Source organism: Gobio gobio (genome assembly GCF_949357685.1).
Source record: "Gobio gobio genome assembly, chromosome: 24".
Taxonomy (NCBI): Eukaryota; Metazoa; Chordata; class Actinopteri; order Cypriniformes; family Gobionidae; genus Gobio; species Gobio gobio.
Window position 1 is genome coordinate 25488730 of NC_137120.1, and position 22958 is coordinate 25511687.

The 22958-nt window shown below is 37.4% G+C and overlaps 1 protein-coding gene across 1 annotated transcript; it reads left to right on the plus strand.

Annotated features, from left to right (window-relative positions):
- The first annotated feature begins 917 nt into the window (after positions 1–917).
- col8a1b (collagen, type VIII, alpha 1b) lies at positions 918–22943 on the plus strand. Its single transcript, XM_079807010.1, has 3 exons — positions 918–1079; positions 18834–19128; positions 19559–22943. Exons 2-3 carry the CDS (start codon positions 18837–18839, stop codon positions 21466–21468), a joined length of 2202 nt encoding a protein of 733 aa, XP_079663136.1. The 5' UTR covers positions 918–1079; positions 18834–18836; the 3' UTR covers positions 21469–22943.
- The last annotated feature ends 15 nt before the right edge of the window (positions 22944–22958 follow it).

Below are 22958 nucleotides of genomic sequence, written 5' to 3' on the forward strand. Positions count from 1 at the left end.
AGGCTTGTTACACACACAAATGTTTTTAAATATTAAAAATAATATTCCACTCAGTTCAGACTTTCTGCTCGCAAATGCCACCATGTAAATAGCAAATCCGCCATTGTGCCAGCGCAACTGGCTTTTAAAGGGAATGGGAGATGAGACTCTGATTGGTTTATTGCACGTCACACCCATGACTCATTAAGAGACAAAGTACAACCCTTTAGGACCATGTGTCTGGCACGCAGACCGTTTTTTTTTTTTTTTTTTCATCTTTAAACTAGCAAAAGTGGATTCGGACCCTAAGTGCACCTGCGTCCTGCGCTTCAGACCATTGTTAAATTGTTAAAACAGGGCCCGTAGAATAATTTACTCAAACACTTCAAAAAACTTAAGTTGCTATTTTTCATTATTGACGGGGCAATAGACACATTTACTGACAATATTGCATCTAAAAAATTAAGTTACTCAATATTAACGTATTACTTGCTGATATTCTGTCTTTGAATTGCTGCATGTTCTTAGTTTTAACCTGTGGTTTTGTAAATGATACTGATAATGAACAAATTCTGAAGGAAGAAAGGTTAAGTTAAACGTATATAACAATCCAAAAATCAATATCACATTAATAATGAATAACTTCAGATCACCTTGTCACTGTGAATATGAACGCCCCTACGTTTAACGGTTTTTACTGTGTTTACCATTTTGGGATAATTTAATTAACGTGTAGTTTCTTTTTCATTAGTTGTTGTTCCTCTGAAAAAATACAAAGTATTTAAATGGCTTAAATAAGTATATATTATAAATATATTAGGCTACTGTGAGTAAATGACTGAACTGAACCAAATAGCTACTGCATCAACGCCCTGGGTGGAGGCTTACGTGAACGTTTTTCTCTCTTTTTCTTTTTCCCTCTGCCCACCTCCTTTGAGGAGTTGCCTTGCCCCTCCTACCTGCCCATAAAAGTGGAAACCATGCTGCCTGACGCCTTTAACTACATTTCTCCTTCTGTCTTCGGGATCGTCGTCCTTCACTTCTGACTCAGAGAGAGATAAACAGAAGGCAGAGACAGAGAGAGGCCAGGAGAGAGAGAGGTGAGTGCTGAACATACTGTACGGAATGCATGTTGTCAGGGGGAAAAACATAATAGTAATAAAATGAGTGACGTGAAATATCATATTGATATTGATCTGAATGGGAGTTTATAAGCAAAGGAAAGTAATATCAGTTCATGAAAGATGTTTCTTGTTCCTTGATGATGCAGCTTGTTTATTTTTTTGGGTTATCCATCATCTTGGATTTGTCTAGATTGTGGAGTAAAGGTTTCTATGGTCTGGGAAAGCCTGTAAATTAATGGATTTTAAGATGTCCAGGCCTGAAAAAAAGTTAGGGTATTTAATAAAATATGACAAATTATGGAATTGGGTGTGAAATATTTCATTGACAAGTGTTGAGTACACACACAAAAAAAAAAGTCTGGAAAAGTCTTGGAAAATGCACGGAAATTAATTGGTCAAAAGGGTTGGGAACCCAGATAATTTACTATAATTATGTTATTTAAGAAACTATAGTATTATAAACCGACTTTGTTTTATATATATATATATATATATATATATATATATATATATATATATATATATATATATATATATATATATATATATATATATATAATCTTTACTAATAAGAAACCTAAGTGGCTGTCCTTTTGAAATTTTTGATTTGATTTTGGATTGAATATAAGTGTGGATTCTCATATCCTGCTGCATACCACACCTGCTGTTGTGCAAGAGTCTTTATCCAGCTCTGCTCAAGGGTTTGTATATTTCTCGAGCCACATTCACTTTAGTTTCACTTTGATTTTCCTGGCACTGGGCATGGCTGTGAGCCGGAGGGTGGCTGAGTGTGATTTTCCCTGCTTCCTACGGCGATCAGTGCTGGATGTTATGTCTCCAGGGTTCAGAAGATCCATTCCACGTGGGCACATGACCAGCTCTGGACACTGAGGCAAAGCTGTGGTGCTTGGCAACCTTTTTTCCATCCCTTTTCCTCTTGATCCTAGTCCAGATGGATTGCAAAAATGCATTTTTTTCCACTCCGGTCTTGACATCAATCACTAAATTGATTAGACTGTCAATGCAATTCGACTAGTCATGTTGTTTTAATCCAGAAGATGTTTTGGTATCTGTAGAGTTTGTGTTTGTGATAATGATTGTCTTATTTGTTTAGTTTGACAATCCTTAGTGAGTAAAGTATTTTTACAGTACTTTCAATGTATTGATATTCCTCTATTTTGAAGATAATTTAAATATTGGATTTATTGCAAACTGTATACTTAAAGGGATAGTTCACCCAAAATTTTAAATTCTGTCATCAATTACTCACTCTGAATCTGTTCTGTTGAACACAAAAGAACAATGTTGGTAACCAAACAGTTTCTGCTCCCCAATTATGTTTTTTCATACTATAGAAGTCAATGGGGTCCATCAACTGTTTGATTACCAATATTGTTCAAAATATCTTTTTGCGTTCAGCAGAAGAAAGAAACTCATACAGGTTTAGAACAACCTGAGGGTGAGTAAATGATGACAGAAATGTCATTTTTGGGTGAACTATACCTTTAAAAATATCAAGAAATGTAATGATTCTATTCCATATTCCAATTCCAGTTCCGTTTCCTTAATGATTCCATTACTGAGTTTGTAGTCCTTGAACAATAATTTGTCCAAACTATATACTTAATATTGCTGTCAAAATGATTAATCACTTTAATTTAACATAAAAGTTTGTATTTACTGTATGTGTGTGTATATACTTACAAACTTTTATGTTAGATGCGATTAATCGCAATTAATCAATTTGACTGATTTTTTTTTGTGTTAAATCTTAAATATCTTATTTAAAATTAAATGACCATTTATTACAAGAAAACGGTGTATATTTAACACATTGCCATATGAACAACCAGCACCAACATTTTTGATTATTTTCACAAAACGTTCATGGTACCTAAAATATTTAAATAACAAACAGTTAGTTTTAAACAAACAAAAATTTTTTTTTTTTAGCTTACCTTTACCTTTTTATTACCTTATTATTTATTACCTTTTTTTTTGTCAACACTTGAATATGGGTAAGTTTAATAAGAAAAAACAGCAACATTTTTCACAAAAAGCTAAGAAACCGCGTTTTTGTCAAAAACGACAACGTGCATAAGCAATGCTTTTATCGCTTGTTTCTGCTCCTATTCTTTTAACCTGTGGTTTGATCAGGAGATTCTGTACTCTTTCAGAAGATGTGTAATAGCGCCCCCTACCGTATAACAGTGAACACATGGAATGCCGGAAATTTCCGTCAAAGAGTTAACATAGCACAGTAAGGTTTTCCAATACATTTTGAGTTCAGTGAAGAACCCTTCTAAACGATTCCGATTCAGTCAGCGAGTGAACCATAAGATACAATCATTCGGTTCTGGTGTTTTGGGAACCAAATGGAACCAGTTCTGAATAAGAACTAGTTATCTGTTCTCAGATACCCCTTTTTCACCAGCATGAACCGGGTGCTAATGTCGGTTCGAAGTTGGTTCGACTGACGAGCCTTCTAAGAACCGGTTTGCCTTTCCACATGCTAGAGAGCCACCACAGAACCAGGTCTTACGTTACTATATACGTCTCATCTTTCTCAGCAACGCTAGCGAGGCAGCGGGAAACACAAACACACCAGGCTTGTTCGAGATGCATCGGTGCTGCGCAGACCAGCGTATGATATCAAAGTACCGCAAGAGCAATTCAAAAGCATAAGGAGTCGTAGGCTCTCGCTGTACTTTGATTTCATACGGCGATCGGTCTGCACAGCGCCGATGTATCTTGAACAAGCCTTCCACAACAATGGCGAACGTTACGTTACTATTGATGCACATGTCGTTACGATCCTACATCAGCATCAAAACACAGCGAAACCAACGCATTCGCGCAGCTCGCCGTAATTTTTATAGATGGAGATTACAATCGAGCTGCTATTAGCTCCATTATCTGTTATTTCAAAAATGGCAGTCACAAGTTTATGTTCGTCTTTTTGGCGGTTCTTACTTCTAGACCAGCAATGTTTGGGTGCTACTTAAGAACTACTTTTCCTGGTTCAGAGCTGGTGCTTTGGGTGTCGAAAAACCAAAGAACCGGTTTGAAACTAGACTCTGGCTCCGAACCAGCACTCAAACTGCCTTGGTGGAAAAGGGGTAAGAGTTGTTTCGTTGCGGAGCATCTTTAATCTCTCTCTTCCATTATTTGTAACTTTCTTGAGCAGCTAGATTCATTGATTCACAGACGTAGCTTGACCTGTTAATGTTCCTCCCTCAGTTCCCTCCAGCTGTTAACATACAATTATTTTGTGACGTGTATCTTTTTTAAGGGGGGGATACTACCACGTACCACATACGTACGTAGTTTGGATCATGAATGCAGCTATTGTGCTGACCTCTATCCAAAGGCCAAAAGCTGTGTTCCGTACAAATCTTCTCCATCGTAGACTATAGAATTACAGGTCTTCCCTCGTAATAGTTTCTCATGTCAAATCAGCTTTGTACTGAAACGAGAACACCAAAATGTGGCAGACCAACGGTTCCCTGTTTAAAGAGAGGTTTGGCTCTGAGCTTAGATTCGGTTTCTAAGACGCCAGATATTTGACAAGACTGACAAGGCTCAGGGATAATCGAAAATGTATGCATTTATTATGTATACTTCCCTGGGAAAAGCCCATAAATCTGTCTCATATAAAAAAATATTTAGAGGTATAATAGGAAGCAGTTTGATCTTGGTATAGAGATTTATTAACAGTTACCAGCGTCATTTACGATGTCCGCACCAAACTAAAATAATGAGAGGAATTGAACTGGTCAATGTGTACTTAATGAGCTATTGAAATTGTTATTTGTACATTTCTAATCTTGATTTTATCATTTGACTTGGAAATAAGCAAATACTCTACTACAGGCTTCATCTCCAGATCAATACATCACATAGACTATTTATTTGTTAAAACATTAAATAATAATGTTTGTGCAGAACCTAATTAATATTCAGGAGCTTAGCATTATTTTAGTTTTATGACATTCCAACTTGCACTAACATCTTATATGAGTGAGAAAAGTTTGCTTATTATTATTGTGGATTTTTTACTTAATTTCAGTCGGGTCTCTTTTTTTGGTCCTCCGTTTGCCCAGCCATTCGCTTCTGGGCATGTGCAGAACTAGGGGATGTGGGCATGGAATCTGACACATACGCTCACAAATGCACCAACACACCTCTGATCCTTGTCTGTGTTTGCACTGATATAAATCACCTGCATCAGTGTCCATTAACAACGAGAGTCATCTGAGGCCATCTAATATTGCTGATATAGTATTCAGACAATAATTATAGAGATTAGGAAATTGATTGGATCTAAAGGACTGCACAGATGTCATTGGTGGATATTTAGCTTGCCCTTTGAGAGCTTCAACTCTGCAGTATAGGTGCAAACTTGTTTAATATTTTTACAAAAAAAGAAAAGAAAAAACAAAAACAAAAAAACAAACAAATTACCATTACATAATTATATATTTGGATAAAGCTAAATCAAATTATACCTAATGTTTACTTTTATATCCTTTCACTTGTGTGTAATTTTTTCGTAAACTCCTTAATTCCTTATCATTTACAAAAACCATAAAAAACTAAAAAATTTTTTACTTGAAATAAAATAAATGTTAACTGAAATACAATAAAATATAAAACAACTTAAAATGTATTTTATTTCAGTTAGTTTCGAGGCAACATTTCTAATTTTCGTTTAGTTTAGATTGAAGTATTAATAAATAAAAATGTATGTTAAAAATAATAAAATACAATACAAAAACAGCAAAATTATTGAAACTTTAACTGAGTTTAAAAGCTAATTCAAAATATTAATATAATTTAAAATAATATATTAATAATAATACAAATTCCGGTATAAAATATGTGTATTTGTGTTTTACCCCATTAAAACCCTTGGCCTCAGATTTGGCTTGTTGATATATTGTCAACTCCAAAACATTGGTCTGTTACTGAATGTAACAGATCTGAATGCTCAATCTACAAAACATGCTTTGAAAGAGAAATGGATTTTGTTTTATTATTTTATTACAGCATTTGACTTATCACAAGGCACACAAAAATCTAAGCGCTACTACCAGAGTCTGTCTGGTATCAAAATATAAATATATATATTTTTTTGGAAAGGTCTTTTGTAAAAAAACAAACAAAAAAAGTATTTTTCTTGACATTTTTCCGGCACAAATTGCATTTTTCAGAGTGGCTTTCTGCTACCTCGTAATGGTGTATATACTGCCCAAAATCTCTTATTCCCCATAGACTAAACCTTATGGTAACATGAAAATCTTCCCTTACCTGAGAGAAAAGTGTGAGTTACTGAGTGAGCGAGGGAATGTGTTTTACAGCAGGCAGCAGTTCTGGCTCACAGTCCATTCTGTCAGCTGATTCTGCATTCCGCTGTCCTGAGGAATAACTGCAACTCAACCTCAGTGTATCTGTGCAATATCACACAAGCAAGAATGCCACTACATTGAATATCAGTATGTCTAGACAATATTGTGTAACTTACGAATTACTTCATTATAAAAATGTTAGGTTTATTTTTGAGGATTATATTTTGGGTTAGTAAATTGTATTTTTTAAACTAGCTTTATAAAAAAAAACTAAGTTTTAAGTATGTGGGAATTTAGATAAATTATTAAAAATACAAGTTACAAAAAGGCTTTTTTGCAGTGATGCCATAGAATAATATTTTTTGTGCCATTAAGAACCTTTCAGTGCACTGTACACCCCAACGCTCAAAATAATTAATTGGTTTGAGTAGAGCCAACTCAAATTAAACAAATTAGTTCAAACTAATTAACTTTTATGAATATTTAGAACTTTCCTTTTCTATTGAGTTCTCAAAACTGACACATTTTAAGTAATCTGAATGGTTTCATTGTTTTGAGTTTTATGAACTTAAATTTAACCGAAACTGGGTTGGGAATTAGATTTCCCAGCATGCTTTACCATGACACTCAAAAGAGACAGTAAATGGCAAAATTAAGTGTTATATTATGTTTTCTTTTTTTGGTGCAAGATTAATGTTAAGTGAGATTTAGTAGTGTTTAATGTTTTGTTATGCTAGTTTAAAAGGAGTTTCTGTTGTGTTGGGTTTTTTGTAGGATTACAATCATGGCGATGAGTCGAGCATGAGCTTAGTTTGAGAACATATTTATGTTAAATTTATTATATTGCTGCCCTCATTCAGAAAGTGCTATGATATGCTAATGCTACCAAAATATTGTGTAACCAATTAGCAAGGTGGTATTTATTGAATTAGCTAGTTAAAGCTATAGGTAATTTACCACTACTTGAGATTACATTATATTTTTAAGTTAGGATAGAGTGGGGGAAAACAGTTTTTCCCAAAATAACCACTAGATAAAATCAAGATACGTTTTTGTTGTTGCTATGGACTACGTTGACCAGAGTGATGTAGAAGTTTTCACCGCAAAGCTTACACTTGTGACGTATCTTAGAGAAAACGGATTTCACATTAAGTGATATCATTTTTAACAGTAAGAAAAAAGTGTTTTAGCTTGCTGTTTTGCAGAACATCACAGTTTTATATGATATGAGAAGAGCAAGGCCTGTAGTTAGGGAGTACTTGTTATTTAAGGAAAATATAACTATATTTTCAGAATGACAATTTTTTATATTAACCTAGTCTGTAGGGTAAAACGCCCCCGTCCACTTGGGGTAAAATGCCCCCGGGGTCATCGCTTCCCACTATCATAATTACTGTAGTTACCATGTTCTGAACATCACATTCTTTGTTTTTCCATCAAATGTAATCTAACTAGGTGGTTGAATAAAAATATTTGGGCTTTATATTTAAAAATTACATCACATTAGCATCAGCTAGCTAGTTGGCCAGCCAGTTAGCATCAGCCAACAATATTTTTCAAAAAGGTTGATTTTCAAAATGTTTCATTAATAAATATTCATATTTATCTGTTATTTTGGCTTGTCTTTTTAATTTTAAGCCGAAACATGCTTGTACGTACACTCTAAAAAAAAAGGCTCGTAATCATAGGGGAACCTTTTTTAGTGCTATATAGCACCAATTTTGGTGCTTCAGTGGTTCTTCAGAGGTGCTATATAGCACCTTAGTCAAAGAACCGGTGAAGAACCTCTGAAGAACCGCTGAAGAACCTCTGAAGAACCGCTGAAGAACCACTGAAGCACCAAAATTGGTGCTATATAGCACTAAAAAAGGTTCCCCTATGATTACGAGCCAAGAACCATTTTTGGTGCAATATAGAACCTTTTTTTTTTTTAGAGTGTATAAAGCAAATTGCTTTGTCGGAGTGGGGGCATTTTACCCCACCTGTGGTACAAATACAATTTGTTTTTTCCCCACTCTACCCTACCCTAAATGTATGAATTAGCTTACTCAAACATTTTAAGTTCAGATCGTTTAAAATGTACGATTACAAAATAAAAGTCTTAAACTTTAAATTTCTTAAATTTGAGCCAACTGATTGAAGTTTGAAGTTCTGCCAACTTATTCGGGTTTACAGTCTGAACAGTTCTTAAAGAACCAATTCTTTCTTATTGTAAGGAACATTTTCCAAGGTTCTTCATGGAGACGTAAATGCCATTTTATTTTTAAGAGTGTATGCTAATGTGTGTGTGAGAATTGTAGTTTCATGGGAGAAATGTCTTGAAACTCTCTCTCACTCTTCCCATTTCCAGAGAAAGCAAGACCTGTAGTAATTGTAGGCTGGGAACACGGAGTGGTGTGTGGGTGGGTGAGTGTGTCTTTTGGCATCTTCTGCTGTTTACTGTCAGCACCTTATTATCACGGTCATGCTGACTGTAAAGCCCCATAAGGTTGTTCAAATTCAGTAGCCAGAACTGAAAGAGAAACTCCAAAACACTGCATCATGAATCCAGCATTATGGAGTACAAGACCCTAAACCTGTGTTTTTTTTTTAACTCTGGCCCTCAAGGTCCTGCAGAGTTTAGCTCCAACTTTGATCAAACTCACCTGCTTATTAATCCTGAAGCTAAACCTTGATTAGCTTGTTCGTGTGCTTGATTAGGGTTGGAGCTAAACTCTGTAGGAAAGTGGATCTCGTGGGCCAGAGTTGAGGAAAAAAAAAACATTTATGCGGTTTGCGGACACTTGTATCTATAGAAACTTACATTGCATTCAATGATTTTATCAGTTCAGGCATTCCCTGGGAATGGAACCCATGACCTTTGTTTTATTTGCGCCATCCTTTACTGTTTGAGCTACATGAATGCAACTGTACAAAATTATAATCACTATTAAAAAAAGACATTTGCATCTGTTCCATCTCATTTGGTTTAGCTGGTATGGTACATGTGCTTTTTATCCAAATAAGACAAATAAGGTTTTATTAACTCTTTCTCCGCCAGTGTTTTTATTTTTATTTATTTTTTTAATAAAAGTTGCCACCCAGCACCAGATTTTTTTTAAATAATTTTCACAAAAATGTCATGGCCCACATTAATATTTTGTTGTATAAATATCTGAACATGCAATATATAAAAATAAAGAACAGAGCCTCTGCTTTTAAACCAAAAAAGTTTTATTTTAGCTTAATGCGTTTTTTATTATTATTAACACTTGAATGTGGGTATGTTTCATTAAAATAGCTACATTTCTGTTCAAAAACGTGTTTTTTTTAAAAAAGACCAGAACGCTTTTTTTTTTGCATGTTTTTGCATGTTTTGATCTAGCAATTCAGTATTCTTTCAGAAGATGTGTAATAGCGCCCCCTACCGTATAACAGTAAAAACACGTAAAGCTGGAAAATTCTGTCAATTGCGAGGAAAAAGTTTATTTCCATGAATTTACCAGGCACTGATATGTTTTAATATTCTGATATTGGTATGATATGGGAACTATGTAGGAAGTATTCATAACGCTTCGAAGTCTAACCCTTTAAGTCACGTTATAATATAGTTTTGAACGGATTGTGATTTACAATGGTTACTATTAACTGTTTTCATTGTTTCATCGTTTTTTTGTTTTGTTTTTGCGGGTGCGGTGAATTGTAATAAAACCAGACCAAAAACTGTAATAATCAAACTAAATAATAATAATAATATAGGGAGCCCTCAACAACAAAGACAACAAAACACATTCAAAAATATATTATCCTAATTTTTTAATTAATATATAATAACAAATGCGATACAAAATTGTGACCTCTCAAATGGAAATGTCCCCAGTTTCCATTTCAGAAATCTGGTCACCTTAGTACACAGGTCCCCAAAACATTTGGACACAAACTTTAACTTGCACTTAAAATTGTCAGAATTTCATTGTGTTTTATAAAAATTATTCAAAACATTTTTTTTAAACATTTTTAAACAAACAAATGTCTGTGTGAAATGTTTTGCTGTAAATTGGACACTGTAGCTAGAAATCAAAAGCAAAAGGCTACAGAGGTTATTAGGCCAAAATAATGTAAGGTTGAGCATATCTGACCTTCTTTTCATGCCAGCATTAACTATATAGTTGACACCCAGCATGCTCTTCTTTATTTGTTTATTGTGAATTGATGTGCACATCTGGAAGCAGTCAGAAAAGTAGGAATGGAAATTTGATTATATTAGAATCGGGGCAGGGCGATAACAGAGCTGTGGCATGAAACCAAGCAGACAAATGCTGCGGTTTTAAATTTTGGCCAAAAAGAGTGGAGGAAAACATTGGTTCCTGCTCTCTGCAGTGGACGTGTAGGGTTGCTGTTGTTCCGTCATGCTAGTCTTTGTGGTTTTGACCCTCGCCTGTCAACATATTTCTTGTTTGACCTTTGGCTTCAGCTCCCAAATCTGTACTACAGATTTTTCTGTAATCATGGAACATCCAATGTAGGCCAGAGGGAACAGCGTGAGATGCTTGTTTTAGCCTTGTGAATTTGATGAATAATCATGGAGATTCGACTGGGCCTGGTTGTGAACAGACCTGTTGAGTTCAGAATGAACAGAAGCTTTTATGAGCCATGTTTTTTGTCCCCCCATGACCTCTCCGGAAATGCTTCTCTTGAGATTGTTCCGGCATCTCATTTGTGATTAATGCTGGGTGGGTATCATGGATGCAAATGAGAGCTCTTGATTATGATATTCTATGTCACTTTTCAGACATGGCCAGCAGTAATTGAGAAATGTTCCGAAGGAATTATCATTTTTTTTGGATATAGAGAACATTGATCAGTTGTTTAATTTGACTTGCCAGCCTTGTTGAATACAGAGAAAGTATTGTTTTTCCCGCTGAAGTTACAGTTCCAGGCTGAACGCAGCCAGCACTAAAAATGACACAAAATCCTCTGAAAACATATCTCTGGGTGAAGTTATACATTTGAGAGGCCTGAGGAATGAAAATCATTTCTGAGGAATGAAGTGTCTGGGTTGGGTTTGGTGCCGAATGACTGAATATATGAACTAATGAATGTCAAAGATTAAAAGGGTAAAAAAATATTAAGGAATCAATTATCTTTTGAATAAATAATTAGATAAAATATTTATTAATTTAAATAAACCGTTAAGTTAAAGGGGCTATATGCGACTTTTTCCCAAAAATAAACGTAACAATAGCCTTTTTATTTTACCATATGACTCAAACATCTGTATCCTATTTTTCCTATTTTCTGTCGGGTCAGATTTTTCCCGCGCTGTCTGCGGATGTGACATCAAGCGCGTTCATGGTAAACGTTTCAGATCACTTTCATGCCAACCACTTATCAAACATCAAACGTTTCATGCCACCACTTATCTCAAACAATATATGTATTTGACTGTTCTTACCTCTGTAAACATAATGTTGACCTGTGAAGTGTGCACGTACAAGCGCGCGCTGCGAGAGCGAGCAGAAAAGAAGAGCAGTTTGTTTTTTTCTGTTTTTTGGCCACAGGTGTCAGTCGCGAGTTTACATTTCAGAAAAACACATATAGCCCCTTTAATTTGTTTAAAATGTTTCAATAAAAAGAATACATTAATAATTAATTTTGAAAAAGGAATATATTTGAAAAATAATTTATGTGTCAATTTAAAAGAGTAATTGCTCTTAAATAAATTGATAATTAATTCCTTCAGTTTATTTTTAAGTGTCAAGTGTGTGTTTTATTCATTATTGTTGTTAATGCATGTATATTAATGTGTTTTTAACATGGTTAAAAAGGTTACTAATTACGTGCCTTAAAGGTGCATTATGTAAAAATTTTTCAGTTAAATATCCAAAAACCACTAGGCCACTGTTATATATTTTGTTCAGTTGAGTACTTTCAATATCCCAAATGTTTCCAACTATTTGTAAATCGTGAGAAAATTGCTATTTTACCCAAGGAACCGGGACGTGTGAGGGAGTCACCTGTCAATTGCATCATATCCGCATTACCCTTGGTAATTTTTATTTTGCAGAAACGCTTTACTTTAACTGCAGTGTGCAACAAGTGTCATAGCAGCCGCCGAGCAAACGCACAGAGTAACGTCATAACATAATTTTCAACACACTCAAATGTATCTAATATGATAAGCAGAGCTGCGTTACCTCATACTCATGACCGTAAAAGTGGAAATGGCGCCGGCGACTGTGGCATAGTAAAAGTCCAGCTGCTCCTGACTCATTGTTCATCTTATTAACAATCGCTCCAGTGGCTTGCTCAGCTCCCACAACACTAAGTCCTGCTCTGCTTCATACTACGGTAACGTTGATAATCACATCCATGAACATGAATTTCTGCCTGTGTCCTATCCCGATTCTTTTCCACCGGCTGTGAGGTGAAGACCACATGTCCCAAGATTCTGCACTCAAACTTGGCGTCATCAAACTACGCATTTGTTTTGAATATAGGCGACCTCTAGCGGACGGAAAAGTTACATAGTGCACCTTTAAAAAAGCTGGGCTCTTCCTAAAAGAAACTGAATATAGAGTAATTTTGAACAAATGATACCTCTAGAAGGTTTAGATACGTGGAAGAGGTGGAAAGTATCTTTAGAATCACAATCAACCTGGCTGGTAGCATCCCAAGAAAAATTGTTTACGTGTTACTTAGTCTTTTCATTCTATTCATGCTAGATCAATCAAGATCACTGTTTACAGTAGCTCACAAAAGAGAATCAAAGCTCTGGCATCCCACCCACACACTGATCCCAATACGTCTGTATGTATTAGAATCAAGAACTTCCATAAAAAGCATTCCAGCTTTTAAGATTTTTTTTTTTCCCTCAATCAAAGCAGGATGCCCCCTCCACTCCGGGGTCGGCTTTGGTTTAGGCTCACGGTTTAGATTTTAGCGCAGCTGTCGGCTGGGTGCTAAAACGGCAACACTCTGAAACTCTGAAAGTGGCTGGGTTTCGCATTCATCAGAGTTTCAGGAAAAAGGATGTGGCTTTCAAGCAAATGATAGACAATATATGGGCCTTTTTTGTGCATTTGTGTAACTTTTAGTGTAAAGTTTTGTAAAAGTGGCAGTTCACATTGTGGCAGTTTACATTTTTTGTGCTTTATTGGTATTATTTGTGTGATCATTTGTTTTTTTTAAATGTATGTTTTTTTTCTTCTGAACAAAACATTGAATACAAAACAGTGAATAGGGGCTTTAAAGAAAGTGTTCATGTCTGTTTTATGGGCAGTTACTGACCTCTAGTGGTCATGTTTAAGTGTAACAAATGTATTACTTCTGTTGTAGGTCTGTTACTGCAAACAAAAGTCACTCTTTTATAAAGCCCGTAGCCCGTCCTGACAATTTCATTGGTCCGAACAGGAGCAAACAGGCTGCGTCCAAAAACATAGGCAGCTGACTCGTTGCCTCGCTGCCTTATCAGACAATGGCTTGTAAGGCAGTGTTTGTGCATGAAGGCACCTCACGAAACTAATTTCAGACAGACTTCTTAGGCAGTGTAAAGGTTTAATGATCTAGAGCAAAATAGAGAGAACTTTGGTGAGAACTAAACAAATATTTAATTACTACATTAGTAATTTCTCCCTAGAAATTACATCAGAAGTAGAAAATCTGGGTAAAAAACGTACATTTACACACAAACTGACCAGCAAACGCAACTTTCGGATGGCATCTTTTTTTCCAGCTCAACTTTCACAGAATGGAAAGCACAGGATTGTGGGATTTCAAAGGCAGCGAAGGATACAAATATGCTGCCTTCAAAAATCGATCAGATGAAGGTATCTCAGGAGACAGGAAGTGAAGCTAACATTAGATTCGGACGTGCCTTGATGCCTCCGAAGGCAGCATTTTCCAGGTTTCGGACGCAGCCATAGTTACTCCACAACGGAGCACAACTCAAATGTCGTGGGCGAGGCTAAATTCGGCCGGCATCCAGGCTAGAAAAATCACATTTTCCTTACATTTTTTAAATAAAGGATTATGAAACTTAATTTGCTATAAAAACAAATCAAATCTTGTTAAGACAACCTCTTTAGGACATTTATTGAAACACAGCTGCAAAATAGCTTGTTCTGAACTTCAATAACTTGACATTAGAAAACTGAATACATCACTGTCCTATGTTGCATGTTTAGAAAACCTAATAGATGTTTGGAAACTTCTTCTGCCCAGTCAATAGTGGCTAGAAGAAGAAGATGCGATTAATACTAAACAAAAGTATACGCAACGCAAGTTCACTAAACACTGTTCCTTGCTGTGTTTAGCACCTTCCACTCTACATATGCTTTTGAAGATACCAAAAATATTAGAAAATGATCTAGCATTAATAATTTATGGTTGATTTTGTTGCAAACAAGGAGCATGTTTACATGCACACCAATATGCTAATGATGACTATCAAAAATCTGTTTAATTGAAATAACCTGATTTACATGCAAATCAATAACCTACTAATGCAAGTAAACTGTATTTACAAGACTATTTAAAAACAGGTTATTCCCGGTGGTGACGTCAAAACTTAAGCATCCATGCATTTCACTCAGAGTAGGCCTATATTCTATTTATTATGCGTGTCGTGTCTCGTGCATTACACGGCATTCTTAAAATGTGGGGCTCAAGTATATATGTATGTATTGTATACAGTGTTGGGCACGCTACTTTAAAAAAGTAAGTAATTAATTATAGTTACTAGTTACTTCTTACAAATAGTAACCGAGTTAGTAACTGAGTTACATCATTATAAAAGAAACTGATTACCAGGGTAAGTAAATACTGTGTTACTTTTTTTTTTTTTAAATGTTCATATATGTCAAATAACTTGGATGCCCCCAATATTAAATATGTTAAATGACTTAATTGGACACTAAATAGAATAAATTATTATTATAAAACATTGTACATTAATGTACACTATTGTAATGTTGCTGTGGGACAATGTGAGAGACACCTATCAAATTCAATACATTATTGTAAACATTATCAGTAGACCTACTATAGTGTAAATATTATCAGTACTATACTATTTATTTGGTAGTGGAGCTCACGTTATCACCTTGGTTTTTAGCCACTTATTTTGAGGCGGCATGTGATGTGAGGTGCTTCATTAGATTAGAATTACTTGCCACCGACGTGGAGAGACTCTTTCTTCCTGGGCATAAGTTGCACGTTACATAAACGTTCTTACCTTTCACCTCAACGGGGGAAAAGTAGTGCTTATACTTCCAGTTTGTGAAAGCTACCTTTGAAGTCGTTGAACTTGCCATAGCTCTGACTCCTCCTGGTCGTTGGTGTGTGTGATTGTGCATGTGCATATGTGTGAACTCAACCTATCAACCTCAACCTTGTCTCCCACCCACCAATCATCATCAGTTATGTGTACCACCCCACCACCCCCCAACACGCATGGCACGCACGCACGCCCACACACACACACACACACACACACACACACACACACACACACACACACACACACACACACACACACACACACACACACACACACACACACACACACACACACACACACACACACACACACACACACACACACACTCACACCAACCAACCAGAGAAAAAAAAACGTTGCAGGTCCGACTGACAGAGAGCCTGTTCGGATGAAAACTGATTCAGTGAGCTCAATTATAGTAATGCCGCATTTTATTCTCAGTAACGCTAACGGCATTGTAACGGGAGAAACAGTAATTTGTTTGATAACTCGTTACTGAAAAAAATAATTCCGTTAGTAACGCTGTTTATCTATAGCGCCGTCATTCCCATCACTGTGATTGTATATACACTATATTGCCAAAAGTTTTGTGATGCCTGCCTTTACATGCACATAACACATGACATCCCATTATTAATTTGTAGGGTTTAATATGGAGTTGGCCCACCCTTTGTAGCTATAACAGATTCAACTCTTACGGGAAGGCTTTCCACAAGGTTCATGAGTGTGTTTATTGAGCATTTTTGACCATTCTTATAGAAGCAGATTTGTGAGGTCAGGCACTGATGTTGGATGAGAAGGCCTGGTTTCACTAAAGGTGTTCATTCAGGGTTGAGGTCAGGACAAGTTCCTCCACACTAAACTCGCTCATCCATGTCTTTATGGACCTTGCTTTGTGCACTGGTGCGCAGCCATGTTGGAACAGGAAAGCCATCCCCAAACTGTTCCCACAAAGTTGGGATTGTCCAAAATTGTCCAAAATGTCTTATGCTGAAGCATTGAGAGTTTATTTCACTGGAACTAAGGGGCCAAGCCCAACCTCTGAAAACAACCCCACACCATAATCCCCCCTCCACCAAACTTTACACTTGGCACAGTGCAGTAAGGCAAGTACTGTTCTCCTGGCAACCGCCAAACCCAGGTTAGTCACTCCAGAGAACACGTCTCCACTGCTCTAGAGTCCAGTGGCTTGGATGGCCATGGAACCCATTCCATGAAGCTCTCTATGCACTGTTCTTGAGCTAATTTGAAGGCCACACGAAGTTTGGAGGTCAGTAGTTATTGACTCCGCAGAAAGTTGGCGACTTCAGCGCACTGTGTTAATACCACTAACAGTTGACTGTGGAATATTTAGTAGTGAGGATAAGAATAAGTCCAATTTCACGAAAGGACTTATTGCAAAGGTGGCAACTTATCATGGTACCACACTTGAATTCACTGGGCTCCTGAGAGCAACCCATTCTTTCACAAATGTTTGTAGAAGCAGTCTGCATGTCTAGGTGCTTGATTTTATACACCTGTGGCCATGGAAGTGATTGGAACACCTGAACTCAATGATTTGGAGGGGTGTCCCAATACTTTTGGTAATATAGCGTACGTACATATACATCACAGGAAATGACAGGCACGAAATGTGAATCATTGTCCATCATTTTGCGAGCAACTGGTGATTAAATGTTGCACTATTGAAAATATTGCCATTTTAAACCATAAAGGCGAGCCAGTGGATATCACACAAGCAAACTTTGCGTGAGAGTTATGCTGGTGAAGAAGAAAATTCAAACCCCAGTCAATTATTCACAACAGAAACTGAAAGTAAAAACTGAATGAGCTTTTGGCATCTGATGGTACATCAACGGTGCATATTTTCTTAGAAACGAGGAGAGATTATTCAAAGTGATTAACTGTTTTATCCAAATCCTGATAAATGGCCCATTCAGTCTCTCCTGTCTCATGTATGTTGTCAGTTGGCACAAGCAAGAAATAATTATTTCACACACTGCTGTGTTCATCAGCACAGTCAAGAATAACTTAAAGGGTTAGTTCACCCAAAAATGAAAATTATGTCATTAATTACTCACCCTCATTTCATTCCAAACCCATAAGACCTTTGTTCATCTTCGGAACACAAATTAAGATATTTTGGATGAAATCCGAGAGCTCCTATCAATTGGAGGGAATTTAATGAAGTGGCGAGAAAACTTGTGTGCAAAAACGAACAAAAATAATGACTTTATTCAACAATTTCATTCTGGCCTGTACCTGTCTCGTACACTGTTTAAGTATACAGTGCAACTCCCGTGGTGCTCATGTGAAAAGCATCGGCTGCCTTAGATCTCGAGAGTGCTGTACTATTTACAACGGACACTGCGTAGGACACTGGTACAGGCTAGAACTAAATTGTTGAATAAATTGTCGTTATTTTATTTATTTTTTTGTGCACAAAAAAGTATTCTTGTCGCTTCATAAAATTAAGGTTGAACCACTGGAGTTACATGGACTATTTTTCTGGACCTTGAAAGTGTTAATTAAATAGCTGTCTATGGAGGGGTCAGAGTACTCTCGGATTTCATCAAAAATATCTTCATTTGTGTTCCGAAGATGAACAAAGGTCTTACGGGTTTGGAATGACATGACGGTGAGTAATTAATGACAGAATTTCCATTTTCGGGTGAACTATCCCATTAAAGAGGATGCCAGCTTTTACTAGACTGTGCTTTGACTCTCTGAACAGTGAGTTTTTCTTGCTTACACCATGTGGATTTGGATCTCGCTCAGGACTCACTGTCTGTGGGGGCCTGACTAACTGCTCTAAATTGCAGCGAAGCTGAGTGACACTTGTCTGCTCAGTTACCTGTCCTCCATCAGCAATTTGTTTTTGTTTTCATGTAAAAGTATTTATCCAACGTATTGGGATGCTTAGTCATTTTGTCTTAGTACTAATGGTTGATTAAACCCATAACCTTATGGATGCAAAATCCTTAAACCCAACTTCTCAAGACAATGTGCTGATTGAGCAAGGCACAGAAGTGCTCTTCTACACTTTGGTGTGGGCCTTTACTACTAGCTTTTTTTGTGTTTTCCCAAGACTACTAACCTTCTCTCCTATTCTCCATTCCACAGGACATGGCTGGGCCTCTCCTCTCAGCCCGCTTGTTTGTACTGGTGGAGCACTTGTGTCTGCTACATCATATCCATGCGGGGGCATTTTATGGACACAAGCCGCTGCCCCAACAGCACCAGCCTCTGCCTCAGTTACCTCTCCTGTCACATGGCAATGAGGGGATACCTCAACACCATTATCATGGAAAGGAACTGCCACATGTGCCATATGGAAATGAGATGCCTTTGCTTCCTCAGTATGGAAAAGAGCGTCCACATATACCCATGCACATGGGTAAACCGATTGTAGGAAAAGGTTGGTATTTTTGCTAAATCTTTTACAATAATATTGTGTGCAGCTTTCATGAAATCATATTTATTTAGAGAGTATTGTTGTTTATAATATTGTTTTATAATATTAATATTGTAACAAATGTTAACTGACAGAAAGCAAGTTAAAGTTTGATTGGTTAACCTCTTGAAAACACGTGATCAGATTTTCTTTCCGGGAGGGTGGGCATGTCTTTTTGTGCAGTTTATTCATAGTCAGTTTCTGTTTAATCTCTCGTTTTAGCTCTACTGTATTCATTCATTAGGTTTAATACATACAGTTGAAATATACTGAATATAATTTGAACCAAGAATCCAGAAATACATTAATTTAATTATTTATTCATTCATTTTAACACCCAGACATGCAAATATGTGTGAGTGTTTCTGAAGTGCTGACTGGCTACTCTTTTCAGGTGAAACTATTCCAAGAGGAGAGAAAGGTCCCTCTGGTGAGACTGGTCCAAAAGGGCCTCCAGGGCCTCAGGGACCTCCCGGAGTCCCTGGCCATGGCATCCCAGGACCTGCCGGTAAACCTGGTCCTCAAGGTCCACCAGGACACCCTGGAATTGGAAAGCCAGGAATGCCAGGTTTGCAAGGAAAACCTGGAGGTATAGGTTTACCAGGACCAAAGGGTGAGCTGGGGCCAATTGGTGGTGAAGGGCCGATAGGAATGCCAGGACCTCCAGGTCTTCCAGGGCCACATGGCCTACCAGGTGTGGCGAAACCAGGTGGACAAGGACTTCCAGGACAACCTGGTCCTCGTGGAGAACCTGGACAAAAGGGATTCCCTGGAATCCCTGGTCTCCCAGGGCTAAAAGGTGAGAATGGGATTGGTCTCCCAGGACTTCCTGGTGTAAAGGGACATTCTGGATTTCCAGGACCACCAGGACAAGTAGGACAACCGGGAGTTGGCAAGCCCGGACTGAATGGACTACCTGGTGCTCCAGGAGGTCAAGGTAAACCTGGTGCACCTGGAGAACCAGGATTGGCAGGATTCCCAGGGGAGAGAGGACAAATAGGACTACCAGGACTACCAGGCTTTGGCAAACCTGGTTTGGATGGCTTGCCAGGGAAACCAGGTCTCCCAGGTGGAAGGGGCGAACCAGGTCCTTCTGGTTTACCTGGGGGCCCAGGCTTGCCTGGGTTTGGCAAGCCTGGATATCCTGGCCCTAAAGGTGAAAAGGGGCATGGTGGTTTGCCTGGCCCTCAAGGCCCAAAAGGTGAAAAGGGTCATGGTGGCCTTACTGGAATGATTGGACCACAAGGGCCAAGTGGCCTCCCAGGTCCTCCAGGTCTCATGGGACCCCCTGGAGGTATTGGTTTCCCTGGTCCAAAAGGAGAGGGCGGTGCAGTAGGACCTAAAGGACAACTGGGTCCAAAAGGTGAACCAGGGCCCCTAGGACATCCAGGCAAGCCAGGATACCCAGGGGAATTGGGGCAACCAGGACCTAGAGGCATATCTGGTTCGTTGGGACCTAAAGGTGAGAATGGACACAAAGGCTTACCTGGCTTTCCTGGAGCCCCTGGAAAGCCTGGTGTAAAAGGAGAAGGTGGATATCCAGGAGATAAAGGTCATCCAGGGCCTATGGGAATCCCAGGATCAATGGGTCCAGCAGGACCAATAGGCCCACCTGGTCTACCAGGCCAAAAAGGAGAATATGGACCACAAGGAAAACCTGGAATGCCAGGTGAGGGAAAATCAGGGCTTCCAGGCCCAATAGGTCCTCCTGGTATACCTGGAATGGGTGGGCCCCCAGGTCAACCTGGAATACCTGGTCCTCCTGGTCCACCTGGCCTACCTGGACCTCCTGCTCAGTCTCAGGTTATTGGGCAAATCCTTCCTGAGACAGGTCCTGGGCTAGATGGGGCAAAAAGTGGTTATAAAAAAGAAAAGCCTGGAGGAGCCATTATTGGTAGGAGTGGCCTAGAGATGCCAGCATTTACAGCCCAGCTGACAACCCCATTTCCTCCAGTTGGGCAACCTGTTGTTTTCAACAAGATTCTACATAATGGCAACCAGAATTACAACTCTCAAACTGGCATCTTCACTTGCAAAATACCTGGAATTTACTACTTTGTCTACCATGTTAATTGCAAAGGAAACAGTGTATGGGTGGCCTTATACAGGAACAATGAGCCAGTAATGTATACATATGATGAATACAAAAAAAGTTACTTGGATCAGGCATCAGGGAGTGCAGTTCTGCCCTTACATGTTGGAGACACTGTTCATGTTCAGTTACCATCAGACCAAGCTGCAGGACTTTACGCTGGTCCATACGCCCATTCATCATTCTCTGGGTATTTGTTATATCCCATGTGAATATGTGAAAAAAAAAGTCAGCAATATAAAATCAACATTACAATTTTCTTAAGTAAACTGTGTATGCCATCAATACAGAGCCACTTTTTATATCTGGGAAAAAAAAAAGGTAAGAAACTGACAATTAAGTCAGAGTTTCAATCAGGTATGTTTTATAGCAGATTGTGCTACAGTGGCAATGGAGCTTCATATATAATATACGAGAGAATGTTAAATATATGTTTTAAGCATACACATAATTACATAATAGAAACAGTCTTTTAACATCTTAAGGTATACATTCAGCCATACGGTTAGCACTTTGTTAGAACTCTTATCACATTATTTATTTGCATATTTCCTATTGTTTGACAGTATATTGATTGTATATAGATGGGGTCACATTGACTACATATCAGTCTAAAATGAAGTGATATTGGGACTGTCATAATGAAGAATGTTCAGATTGTTGGATATGCACTATTTTTTCTGCTGTCTTAGTAGTTTCTCATTGTGCCATCTCAATGAAATTCAAGAGAGTGTGTGAGCACATAAGGGTTTATGTTTTTTAGATTTTGCTTTGCGATGATCTCATTAACTAACAGCATCAGTAAAATATATAAAATGTCCTGAACCTTACATTTAGGTTATTTCACACCCAATTGATTTGAGTATATCAGATCATTGTTTATCAAAATAAAACTCCACGGTATTGATTTGTTAATGAGTACAGTTTATCAGTATTTTAAAGTTGATAGGGCCAGTGTTGGGTTAGTTACTCTAAAAAAGTAATTAATTACTAGCTACCAATTATATCTTTAACAGTGTAATTTGATTACTGTACTAAATTACTCTCTCTAAAAAGTATTCCATAACTTGTTACCAATTACTTTCAAAATCCCATACCGTATTAACATTGACCAGTTGAACAATATAAGGATGGACATGAAACTGCTCTTTTAATTCTTTCAAATAAATAATATAAAACTGAATAAATTATTCTTGAACTGACCATTGTATTAAAAGGGAGAGGGTTACATAAAAACATACATTTTAACATTAGACATTACATTTTGATGTTAAATTCACTATTGTTTTTATATGGAATTGTTATATAGTCTATACAGTATTTAATGCAATTACATCTGAAGTAACTAATTACATTTTTTAAAGATTAAATTAAAGAGTAATCCCTTACTTTACTTTTTCAAGGGAAAAGTGATTCAATTGCAGTAATGAATTACTTAGTAATGAGTTACACCCAATGCTGGATAAGGCCACACGGACACTAAGTTAAACAGAAACAGTCTTAAGAACCTCTCTGTAATTTATTTTTAGTTTTACTACTGAATTACTAAATGGTTAAACACGTATGGAGTAAAGACTTAATGTCATTGTTGTTGTTGATTTTGTAATAAAGTGAATTAACTGAAATTGTGTGAATTTGTAATTAGGGAATTCCACAAAAAAATAAAGAATCCCTGTTTTCAATCTTGATGCTGACTATCATT

Coding starts and splice junctions, on each gene's coding strand:
- col8a1b (XM_079807010.1), top strand. CDS start 18,837: ATGGCTGGGCCTCTCCTCTCAGCCCGCTTGTTTGTACTGGTGGAGCAC. Junction 19,129..19,558: donor TAAACCGATTGTAGGAAAAG/GTTGGTATTTTT, acceptor TACTCTTTTCAG/GTGAAACTATTCCAAGAGGA.